Source organism: Rhopilema esculentum, chromosome 8 (genome assembly GCF_057945365.1).
Source record: "Rhopilema esculentum isolate cy_ngs chromosome 8, ASM5794536v1, whole genome shotgun sequence".
Lineage (NCBI taxonomy): Eukaryota > Metazoa > Cnidaria > Scyphozoa > Rhizostomeae > Rhizostomatidae > Rhopilema > Rhopilema esculentum.
In genome coordinates, this window is record NC_142822.1 from 3,747,368 (window position 1) to 3,760,226 (window position 12,859).

The 12,859-nt window shown below is 34.6% G+C and overlaps 1 protein-coding gene across 1 annotated transcript; it reads right to left on the minus strand.

Annotated features, from left to right (window-relative positions):
* Positions 1 to 1,226: 1,226 nt before the first annotated feature.
* LOC135694563 (lysine-specific demethylase RAD23B) lies at positions 1,227 to 11,983 on the minus strand. The gene is made up of 11 exons (XM_065213363.2): positions 11,824 to 11,983; positions 8,862 to 8,940; positions 8,455 to 8,540; positions 7,933 to 7,995; positions 7,098 to 7,228; positions 6,060 to 6,130; positions 5,614 to 5,741; positions 4,913 to 4,982; positions 3,883 to 4,040; positions 2,924 to 3,103; positions 1,227 to 1,907 (listed from the first exon to the last, which is right to left on the minus strand). The coding sequence occupies exons 1-11, from the start codon at positions 11,887 to 11,889 to the stop codon at positions 1,797 to 1,799; spliced, it is 1,143 nt and encodes a 380-aa protein (XP_065069435.1). The 5' UTR covers positions 11,890 to 11,983; the 3' UTR covers positions 1,227 to 1,796.
* Positions 11,984 to 12,859: the final 876 nt, after the last annotated feature.

Sequence of the window (12,859 nt, forward strand, 5' to 3'; positions counted from 1 at the left end):
TCTTTGAAAGAATACGATGTACCAACATTTGTCTGTTTGCCTTTTTCCATGCGTATCAATAGAGTATTTACATTTATTTTACGTTCTTCCTTAAAATGTGCCGTGTCTTAAACCTACAGGGTAATTTTTGCTTTGCATGACGTCATGGCTGCGAAAGCCTTTTTCTCTTTGTTTCCAATTCGTTGCTTTTCCATGATAACCTCTTTGTTACTGAATGTATCCAACCATCTTGGATTGAGTTAGATATTGCTGAATGCCCACTCGAGGCTTTATTTTGGGCTCTGAAGGAAATTTCTATTCAAAGCCGCAAGTTTTTCGCATCATTGTTGCATATATCTGACATTATTTGGGATTCTGAGATGATCCCCAAAAAGTAATCAAAACGTGAACCCGAAGCGCGAGAAAGATGTTGAGATGGCGGCACACTTTCAGGTATTATCGCTTCCTCTCAATACAGCTTTTTGTAAAATTATGTGATTAAATCCCTGAGTTTATCAACTACAAGTCATGTCCGTGATTAACTCCACATATGAATTAATTCGTGAATGACATCCCATCAATTTAGTACTCGTTTTTAAGCGGCGAAAGTTGAGCAAGGTTCTCTATTCTTCAGTGTGACTCAAAGTGATCCATTGCACATTACCAGTTCATGAAGACCATTCTAATGTGATTAGAGACAAGAAGGGTCATTCTACCAACTTTTCAGCATAAAATTTTTCACGAAAAATTGGATATTTTGCAAAGCCTATAGCCTTACTTTTATCGTCAAAATCAACTGAATTATTTCTCTTGTCTCAGGAACATTTTTATTGCACATTTGATAATGTGATTAAGAGTCCAAGATGAGTAACCCTACGCAATTTTTGGGCACAAAATTTTTCACGAAAAATTGGATATTTTGCAAAGCCTATAGCCTTACCTTTATCGTCAAAATCGATGAAATTTCTCTTTTGTCTCAGGAACATTTTTATTGCAGTAGAGACCGGAAAGAGTCGCCCTTGCAAAAATTTTATGTATTGAAATCTTTTTTGTAATACAAAATTTTGCTTTTTTGGTTGGATTACATTTGCTTTAATGGACCATACTTATTACTGTCATATATCTTATTTTGCTTTGACCCTGATAGGTATAAGCATTAGGAGAATGAAAGAACAATACCAAGGAGTATGTTTTGTTTTAAGGCCCACATTGTTTCAAAGTAGTATACAGTATAAAAACAAAGAGCATTTACGTGCGGAATTCATTGTAATACGCGAATGACAATCTGGTAGGAAAGAAAAAGAAGAAACACAAGTATTTACTTTATAAAACAATTTGCAGCCTACAACGAAATAAGCTTGTTCTTCTATCGAAAAAGTTTATTGTAATCAGCAAGACGAACGGTTCATCATTCTTTTTGTCATGAATAGCTATCAATGTTTCGCTTAAACATGGCCAGCAAGTTAGAATGCTGTCAGCAAGTTTGAATATTGTAAAGGTAGATATAGATCAACATATTAGGGGCAGAAGTATTATTGTATTCTGCACGTATTCTTCGGCTTACAAAGGGCTTCGATTCGGGTTTAGCTTTTTGAACCGAAGCTTCGTCAAGTCCCTTCTGACTCAACAAATAGTTCATTCAAAATGTATAAAATTATCAAGTTAAATAGCGGTACAAAGAAAGCCACGTCCCACTGGCCTACACTCATTCGTTATGATTACTGTGGAAAGTTAGACCCATAGTTCTTCACAGTCATGTCATATGCAAGAACAGTCTTTGGTATATTATTTCGTGACAAAACCTGCAATTTTGGCCTTTAATCATCAAATCCTTGAGCGAGAAGGAAATTTGCCGCAAGATTTTCGTTTTTCTCACAAGCAAAATATGCCTGTATGACCAGATGCTCTGGAAAACCAAGGGCTTTTAACTGCAAAAAACCGAGAGAGTTTATCAAAGTGCATGAAAGAAAACAGTACTGGTAACAATACAGCTAGCCTTGAATCTTCCAGCATGGTGAAAAAATTGCTGCCGTTACCCTTCACGGTCGACTTTTTTCTGAAGATCACCTGCCTTTAAAATGAGTCAATTTCTTTCAAATAAAGTTGGCGGGCAAAACTAATCAATTTTCATTGCAACTTAACAGTCTTTATTACACTGGCAAATGTGTTAAAAATTTTGGCTGTTTCCAATTTACACACTAAACAATTTTCAATTTCAGCTTGCATAGCTGATCCACATATTATTCATGCGAATACAGAGAAAGATATATTGTATGGTTAAGGACAGAAACGAGAGAGCCTCAGTCACTGGACATCGCCATATAAAATCGTTAGATAAATCTGATTGGAGATGTACCTTAATTACTAATTGCATCCTAAATATATTGTAAATAGTTGGCTCTTTAAAGCTCGATACAAAGCAAAATCTTCTTGCTAACAGTAAATAGATTACGTATTATTTATTAATTATTATTCCAACTAGTATCTCCCTATTATTAGTCACACCCCACTAACAAATATAAAAAATTGGCACTACCCTATAACCAGCGCTGCATCTTTGAACCATTTCATTACTCGAGAGTACGAAAGAGATTACTTCATTCAACAGAAGCCATTATCTTTTGATAAATTTTTTCCTTGGATTCATGTTATGGATAGGAAATATCTGCTAATCCTGACAAAATTACGGAGTCAGTTATCAAGGAATCTTAGAACGAAAAAAACTAATCGACGAGGATAAGCAAGACACTTCCCTCGAAAAAATTGAGTTCCTTCAAAAACATTTTTGTTTTCTTTGACTCAATTTTCAGTAAGCACAGTCCTCACTCAGGGCTGCACAATTTTCAGGGCTGCACCCTTTATAGTGTCCAACCCTCGCTCACAAGATAGCGCCGAACCCTCACTTACACAGTATACATATAAAAGCAATCTATCAATGGCTCACCCTTTCAATTGCTTCCTTCTCTTGTGGCGTGACACTAATATAATTGACACCAGAACCAGTCTGCACTTGTGGGCCACCCTCTGGTTGGCCAGCGACTTCAATTCCTTCGGTTACAGCCTCTTCCCCAGTAACAGGCTCGTTCAACATGCCAATAAACCTCTCTTGATTTTGACTGATGAGCTGCAAAAAAAGTTTCATTAAAATCAGTAGGTGTTGTTTCAAAAAATAAACAAATGACAGATGGTTTGTCCCAGAGCTGCAAAAACATCAAATCCTAGGAACTAGGCTCCGAAAAACTTTCACGCGTTTGCTGAAAAATGTTATCTAAAATCAACATACCAACAAATGAGCACAAGTAAGAAAATATAATATTTTGTTTCCAATGAATTTGACAATGAATGTTTCTTATTATCGGTCAGACAAGCAATAAACTTAGTGTTTAAAATTATGGTACATTAAAAGTACAAATAAAGAAAGAGGAATATGCTAAACATTTTCTTGAAGCTTACTCAATTACTAAGCAATGCAATTTTTAGAGATTATTTATACAATATTTTGAAATACTTTTGAAGGCAATAAATTATAAAATTAATTTATTTGTCTTAAAAAATAAATGGATTCTTCCGACAATATTGTTTAATGTTTGTTTTTAGGAGGGGGGGGGGGACAATTCATTATAAGAGAACTCAACAACATACAAACAAGCGATAAAACAAAATTCTTCGGTAAATATTGAATTTAAAAAACTATTTTTACAGCTAATGTTCATTCAGCTATCTTCTTAACTTATCTGGCACTGAAATTTGTTTAAGTGTTTTTTCTCAATACATTTGCAAGAATATATTAGCAAGCCCATTTATTAAGTTTTATCAACAAGCACTTCTTGCCATTCGGATTGCTACCCACCTTTACACTGTTATTAGGGAAGTTATGCTTAGCTGCAATATAAAGGTACATACCTGAAGCAGTTCTGGGTTTGCTTGTCCAAGTTCTTGAAGAAGCTGCGGCAACACGGCCGGATTTGATTGCACTGCGCGACGCAGAGCCAAGAATTGTGGTTGCTGTTGTAAGAAGGTCAATGGATCCCCTGTTGATTCAGCCTCGGATACCATTGAAGCTAAAAAATAGCATTTCAAGGAAAACAAAGATTTAGGGACGCTGAAACAATTTCTGTACAGGTTGGCTTTAAAACAAACCGGATAAGAACTTTCAAATTATACTGACGATATCTTTAGCTGTGAATGAGACAAAATAATTCTGCGGTAAAAGATGACTTTTTCAAAACATTCCTGTAGCATTGTGGTAGAGGGATCCACAATCTGACTTTAAAGTCCTTCGACCATAATATTTCGCTTTCCCCAAAATAACTGCTTAATTTCAGTCGCAAGCTTATTTTTGGCGAATACAACGAGCCAAAACTCTGTGTGTCTTACTATTATGATTTCATCCAACTGCCAGCAAAATTTGTCACGTAGAATAAATACCAGGAAGAACGGAAACATACATATAACTGTGAGATGAAAAAAATATAACTTGTAAGGAAGAATCGTGCGGTTGACAGGGCCCTTGTTGCTACCAATCAAGGACACCTAAGCATTCACGTCATTGAAAAGTGCTGGTTAGAGACGATCATTACTTTGCCTAGACAAAACTGAATTATTTTTTAGCACAGACAGAAAGAGTTCTGTTGAAATATATTCTCAGTTCTTTGATGTATCAAACATCATTCTGTTATAAAGGTTTTAGCATCACTGCATACCATTTAGTAGCAAAATTAACAAAAGTTTTGCTTTCCATATAAATAACAGCTTATTAGCCACAACAGACAGTTCTAACCAAGCACTGGACCAAATTTGAAAATCTTTCGAATGTCAAAAGAAGAGGCTTCCAAGTGCATAGAAAATGTTATGGTCGTCACTTATACTCATAAAAGGGGAATACGATGTATGATGAGAAACTGAGTTCTGTTGAGAAGAAGAAGAGTCATACCATCATCTTCTGTTCTACCGGTTGAATCCGCTGCCTCTTGAGTTTCTACCTGGACGTCAGGAATCGATCCCTTCAACAGAAAAGAAATTGTAACTTAGGTATTAAGCTTCCACACATTTCGGTGAAACTCCTACAAAAGGCCCTTTTTGGCATGGAGAATTTGAGAGTTGAATAAGAATTGAAAAAATATATTGAGAGAGAATGTGACACGACCAGGGCAGGATTGAAACCCACGACCACACCGTATGTTGTTGCTCTACCAACTTCTCCAGTTATTGTAGCTGCGATGGCCCGTGGTGTGGAAAGTCTCCCGTCATTATAGCAGGTCCGGTGTGCATTGCACTGGATGCTGCGATGGCTCCACTGCGTACTTGATACAGGGGGGGGGGGGGGGGGGGAGAAAAGTGTATGAATGGCATGGATTTGAGCTTGGATTTAGAAACGTGACCAGGTGGCTTAGTTGGCACTTGCAAGGGCCTTCGTTTCGCTGGTCACGGGTTTAACTTCAGCCCTGGTCGTGTCACAAGCTCACATCTTCTCCAGTATAGAATACTTTGGATGGAATTTAATATTCAACAACTGATTACATTGGCCTAAACGAAAAAATTCGTCCAAATAAATTTCCAGCTTCTGCTGCGAGCTAGTCTTTGCTCTCTGTAAAATAAAGTAAATTTAATTAGCCACTCAGTAGCGCAACAAACCGTCATTAGGTATTCAACAGCTCTGTCTGGGTTGTTGAAGCTCGCACGCAAGGCTCTTACGACCTTATCTCTTTCAAAACCCATGGACATCATCTCGAGGACCATTTTCTCGTAGTCTTCACCAACAACTGCAAGGCAAGATGGCAAACTTTAGAGCTAATAATGCAATGATCTGCAAAAATAAAAAAATATTCTTGGCTTTCTAGCTACCATTCTTTGCATATGACTGGCTGGATGGGAACAAAATGGAATAACAACCAAAGTGATTATATTTGTATAGGTACTGCACGTCAAAATTCGTGTTTCTGCAACAATAAATCGGATGAAGAATCAGTTTATGAGAGCTTACAATGAACAGTTTAAGCAGTTCAATAAGGCAGCATCTATTTTTTATACAGAAGACATGAAAACTCTATATAAAAACATAGAAAAGAAATTGTTCTCACCGAGAGCTGATTCAGCACTTAATAATGAACTCTGGGGTGTACTATCCGTTGTGGTTGTTGATGTTGTGGAGCTAATTAGGGAATTAACAAGATTAGTTCATTCGTTCTGCATCACTATCGGATAATGATCGCAGAAAGGCAGGTCTATTTCCAGAAAAAATATTTTATTAATGAACATCTTTTAAAATTCACATCATGTTTAATTATAGACACATCTGTTGAATAAACACTTAATTACATGCCTTGTAGCAGGCAAATACAGTGAGCATGCCCCGCTGGTGCACTTATTTTAATAGCAGAGATAACTTAATTGAACAGGGAGGAAGGTTGCAACATATCAAAATTGTCTGTTTAGGATTGTATTTAAAAAAATCCACAATACCACGAACAATGAAGGAATCTTGAAGCCCTTACTAAAATATATATAATATCAAAATTGCCCTTACTAAAATATCTTCAAACTAAAATATCAATATTGTCTGTTTAGGATTGTATTTTAAAAAAATCCACAATACCACGAACAATGAAGGAATCTTGAAGCCGTTACTAAAATATATATAATATCAAAATTGCCCTTACTAAAATATCTTGAAACTAAAATATCAAAATTGTCTGTTTAGGATTGTATTTAAAAAAAATCCACAATACCACAAACAATGAAGGAATCTTGAAGCCGTTACTAAAATATATATAATATCAAAATTGCCCTTACTAAAATATCTTGAAACTAAAATATCAATATCGTCTGTTCAGGATTGTATTTGAAAAAAACACACAATACCACGAACAATGAAGGAATCTTGAAGCCCTTACTAAAATATATATAATATCAAAATTGCCCTTACTAAAATATCTTCAAACTAAAATATCAAAATTGTCTGTTTAGGATTGTATTTAAAAAAACCACAATTAATACCACCAACAATAAAGGAATCTTGAAGCCCTTAAATGTAACAGCAGATTAAAATTCATTGTCCCCCCATACTTATGACAAAAGAACTGGTACAAGTAACTTATTGAAATCTGATTTGATTTTACCTAGCCTGAGTAGTTGTTGTTTCTGTGGATGAGACAGTAATAGGTTCTGCAGATTTAGCTTTTTCCTCCTCCTTTTTGTCATCAGTTTTTGATTCGCTTGTTGGTTGTGCAGGAGTAGCAGCAGCTGAACTCTTTGCAAATAAAAATAAACATTTATCATAAAATTATCTGGATCACAGCAGAAATACACCAAATATAACATAAAAAGCATAGTCAAGACATTCCTAAAGATTCAACTGAAATAACACATCAATCGTCAACAGGATAATATGCAATAGAATTAGCACAGACTGAGTCAAAAAATTCAAACAAAATATACTGATTTAAATTTAAGTGTAATTTGAGCTTGGCAGACATAAAAAAATTTCCCAAATAAAAAGAGGTATGCTTGACACAAAAAGAATTACATTGTCTTGCAAATCTCAAAGTACCTTTTACATAATAATAAGCATCCTATCAAAACTTGGCTTGATTAAAGATATATGCATGTTCTACTAATATTGAAATAGCAGATTCCACAAGCACAATAGAAGGATTTTTACTTTTAACCAATTATTTGAAACATTACATATTTAATGAATGAAATATATTGTGATGAAGATCGGTCTTAATCCAAAAAAGCCTAACGGAATTTGGGGGACCTTCAAATCCAAAACAGGATATTTTGAAAATCTGCAGCACTAATTGTTAAACATAATTTACTATTACCACTAAACCATGTACTCTCTTTATTTAGTAATTGCACTTGTTGACATCTAGCTACAAATAAATTAATCAATTCCTGATTCAACTTTATTTGCGATCTTTATTGGCAGTATTGTATTTTCTTTCATACCTGTGATGCAGGGGTTGCTGTAGTTGCCGAAGGAGTTGCGTCTGATGTTGCCTTTGGCTTGGGCTGTCAAAAATATTTTGTTGAGTATTTATAAAATTAGCATGAGTCTTAAAATTATGATTAGTAGCAAAAATTGAATCAATAAAAATATATGTTCTGGAGTATTCCAGCCTACCATATTGACAATGATATGCATGCATGGTTCTATTTTGCCTTGGAAATTGTCATTTCTAAATGACAACTTAAAATTGACAAGCAAAGAGCAGGATGGGTTCTTCCAAAGTTCAAAAATCACAGGTCCTCATTTATTAGACACTGTTACATTGCATGTCCTCTGGAAGCGTAGTTCACCCGATTTAAAAGGTCATAAAATATTGAGGTGGTAAATGCAGACAAAAATGGCACTGCAATTACCCCCTGCCCTCCTCTTGATAGGCTTGCCTATAAGCAAAGCGTAATTATGAATCTCTACAAATCTGACTTGTTCTACATCCCCTTGAAGAACACAACAAGCAAACTTACCTTAGTAACCATAACAACCACAAAGTTTTTCACAGGATCTATTTCATACTCTTTAATCATAAGTTTTCCATCTTCAAGAATCTTGCCTATTGGAAATACGAAAATCATAATTTTTGAAAAATTGCATAGAAATAGCAAAGGTTAAATGCTGTAGGAGGCATGCTGTAGGATGTACGGGATTATAAATACACATTAATTTAAACTGGAATCATTCAAATATTAAACAAAAACATTTCACCTGGAAACTAAATTATCAAATGTTGACTGTACTTGCAATTTCCTGTTAAATTTAACCTGTTCATATTTGAAATATTTGCAAATTGCCACATAATTTCAAGAGAAAACAAAGTGAATGCACTTCTCAAATGAAACCATTAATTGTTTCTCTTAAATTGTGCTTCACATACCTGCATATATTAGTTTTTGTCCATCCACAGGAAAATCGCTCCCTTTTTCTTTTTCTATTTTTCCTTTCACATCCTTCACCTGCAATTATTAACAAATTGAAATCTTAATGAAGCAGAACCTTCAATTTTACAAATAAACCCTTATTTGAAAAAAATTAGTGACATTGATAAATAATTATTTTATAAGTGATAAAATATAAGTGACAGTTGGTTCCATTGACAAATAATTCTTTTATGAAGTTAAATTTTCATAAATGATTATTTGCAGAAAAAATATTTCTTTATACATATTTTCTGTGTGAACCTATTCACAAAGTGATAATTGAAAACAGATTTAGCACAGTATTCCTTTCCTTTATCATTCTTTGTCATTTTCTACTAGAAATTATTTTCAACTGAAAAAATATTAAAAGAAAAAATGTTCCTTTTGCCAAAGTAGAATCTTATAGACTTCATTGATGCAACTGTGAGATTCTCATGAATAAGCTGGGCTTACATATTGCTACAGTTAATTGGCTTTTATTATATTTTCTCAACTTAAGCCTTTGGAAACAAATGACACTGTAGACAATATCTACATGTTCCTACTGAATTCTCTTTATAAAATGATTAAAGGTTAAAAAAACAAATTAGGACTGTTTATTGTGGACCTCTGCAATCCCCATTGTTAAGAAGTATAAAAAAGATTCCAAATGGTTCCCATAGTAAACATTGTATAATTCATTAATGGCTCCAGGCAGGTAAAAAGGGAACCATTCCGAAACTTATCATGCATATGTAGATCTTTGCTTAAGATCTGTAGATCTTATCTTTGATATTAACTTATTGAAGGAGAAAATTCTATTGGTGATAACTTATTGAAGAAGAACAGTTTAAAGTTCTCCTTTAAAGTGCAAGGGAACTGAAATTGGTGTAAGAAAGAACCAACAACAAAAATTGGGACTGATTACAAGAATGCTAATGATGCTTTACCAGTATTTTCACCAGAAAGATAAATGCAAACAAACATCACACTAAGGACAACTACATAAAATCTTTAATTCTTACATAAAATATTTTGTCCAAGCATTTGGGGCTTTTTTGAAAGGCTAAACAACTCATTCAATATTTATTTCAAAATTTTATGATATATGCCATTTAATTTGAGTTGCCTAGAGGATACATATGAGATTGTTGCACTGAATGTATTTATGTAAATGAGAAATGTTTAAAAACAGGGCTTTCAATGGGGGGCGTGCGATAGCGTGTGAGCGTGCAGGCACGCGCCCAAGGTTATTTTTTAGATCGATTAGTTGTGCACCCAGTGTAGTGATAAATATTTATCTTGAAGAGCACGATTACTCTTCTATTTATAGAAACGGAAGTTTGACATTGAATCCTTGTTTCAAGCTTTCCTTATTCTTGAGCCATTCCCATTGCTGGCTTTTATAGATAGTTGGCTTTTATTAGCTATGCTTGTAAATATTTTATCTTATACATGTATAGCTATTTTATACCTCTTTTATGCCAACATTGTAAATAAAGAGTTAATAATAATAACAATAATAAAGAATTACTCTGGCCCACATCGCTTTGGCAAAAACGAAAACGAAGGTTTTCCCATTACTCTGTTTTGTCATTTTGTTTGTGCCCATCTTGAAAGAGCTAATTGAGTCTGTTTTTGATTCTCTCATTAAAACAATTAGTTTTTAAATAACTCTGTCCTCCAATGACTTCGTATTCGCTGTTCCCATTAAAAGGATTCATTTTCAAACAACTCTGTTATTTGGTTGATAACTATGAACATCATTATCAGATGTCTCCGTTCTTGAGCGCATCAATGGGAACACAAAATAAAAAACAATTCATTTATTTCCTTTTTCCTACGAAAGCGGAGTAATAGGAACAGGGCCTGATTTCCAACGGACTTACACATTATTAATTGCCCCTCTGCCATTTGATGGGTACAGGGCCTTCTTTTCGTTCTATTTGCTAAAGCTATTTCTGTTTGTTTTTTCCTTTAACTTTGCTGAACACAATTGAAACTTTGCCATGTTTCTAAAGTCACTGGAACCTCTCTATGTCACACAGTGCCCTTCACGATAACTCGTGAGGGAAACATGAACATAACTATACAATGTGCAGCATTCAATTCATTTATTAAAAGTTTTGCCAAGTTTAATGACTCAATAGAAAAAACTTTTATCGCACGTCCCACTCTTATCGCGCAAGTTTTTGGCCGCACGTTGATTTCTGAACGTGAAAGCCCTGTAAAAATATATTATTTTGATAAAAAATAACACCAAAAAATGCAAAAACAAGCACATTCAGCCTCGAATTTCACTCATGTTTACATTCAAAATCTAACGCAAAGACTACTGTATGCAAATTTTCTGTTAAATGGGGGTTAATGTCAGTGAAAATGAAGTGAATTATCATTAATGTTCTTTAAAGGCTGGTTTTCCACCAAGAAAGCATTCATGTGCCATCAAGTCACAAGGCCAAGTTACAGTAAAACAACGATTTAGAGATGCAATGATACAGGGAAGAAATCATTTCATACTTCTACATTGTATTGATATATGAAAAAACTACCCCAATTATCTATGTACCCATACCACTTTGCTTTTGCTTTATTAAATAAACTTTGCTTATTCATGATTGTGGGATTTTTTAGAACACACTGGTGAAAGAAGATTCACTTTTGCTAAGTTTTTGTCAAAAGCTCGAACACTCTTAAGTTTCTCTACCCTCCTCTGTTTTGCTTTCAATTTTGTTCACATATCGGCTTCAAAAATCCATAAGAAATGTGATCTAGTTATCAAGTATAAAAAATTCCACACGCTTTAAAAAATTCGACTCGGTTTTTTCTCTCAGTTCGAATATTAACGAATTATTGCTTTCATCATCACGTGCATGCAATATCGAATATTGCAATTAACAATAAATTCCAAATAAATTAAAAATAAATTATAAAAAATACCAGATCTTCATCGCTGACTTCTATCTTGAAAGATTTCTGCTGAAGAGTTTTGAATGTAATCAGCATCTTTACAAACTTTTTAAGACAGATAATTCTTTTTAAGCGACTACAAGAGCTTCAACAGTTGACTAGGCCGTTCAATGGAACATATTCGTCATTATCTCCCGATTACGAGGCTATACTTTCTTGAAAACTCGCTGTTACGTCATGACTGAAATCATTTGGAAATTGCTCGAAAATCATTTTATTTTACTAACCGGGTGCCTTGCAATGATTTTTAAGACAAAAACATAACCTTTTTTAATTGATAGTCAGAAATCCAAAGTTTAGGCTTCACTGTTGCATTTTCAGAGCAACTCACAACTCTTGGCTTCTAAAGTACATCAATCACATTAGCAAACATAGAATTAACGACTGTCCTAAATGAATTTCTTAGAGTACATTTCTTTCTCTTTTAGCTAATCTGGCATTCTTCACCTTCATATTCTATGGCATAATGACGTAGCATGGTATGCTTTAAGTAAGTTTCTTAAATTTTATTGGCATTCTGCACCAAAGTTGTCACAGTGCTACCTACTAACGGCATGGTGTTAGAAGGTCTATGCACATTATTAATCTTCCATGTAATTCCTTATCTTGTCAATAAGTTTGGGTGGGCAAAACTTTTTTGAATCTTTGAGATGAAAATTTGAAACTGAGATAAATTGATATATTGAAATCAGATCGTCTTCACATCAAATGAAAACCAATGGACAGAGGACTGGGCCTTGATGCACAGCCCCTGCCTTGACTCGTTAGGAGGGCAACAATTATCAATTCTGACACGGAAAGTCTTTCGCAAGTAGGTCTATGGTGAGACGTAGGAAGCACCGTAAAAGTGAGAGTGCATGGCAATTTTTGAAATCTCATTTTCGTGGTTGTCTTGAAGGTTTGCTTAGATGTCATAGGATCGTTTCCTTTTCAAACAGGGGTGGCGCCAGAAATCTTCCGACAGAGGGGCTGGAGCTTCCGACAGGGGGGCTAAAATGACTAAAAT

Bases quoted from the DNA above. Each gene is read 5' to 3' on its own strand.
- LOC135694563 (XM_065213363.2), bottom strand. From the start codon at position 11,889: ATGCTGATTACATTCAAAACTCTTCAGCAGAAATCTTTCAAGATAGAA. The intron at 8,541-8,861 runs GTATGTGAAGCA...TATTTCCAATAG, and splicing joins ACAAAAACTAATATATGCAG to GCAAGATTCTTGAAGATGGA. The intron at 4,983-5,613 runs GTTTGTTGCGCT...TTTCTGTTGAAG, and splicing joins CTGTTGAATACCTAATGACG to GGATCGATTCCTGACGTCCA.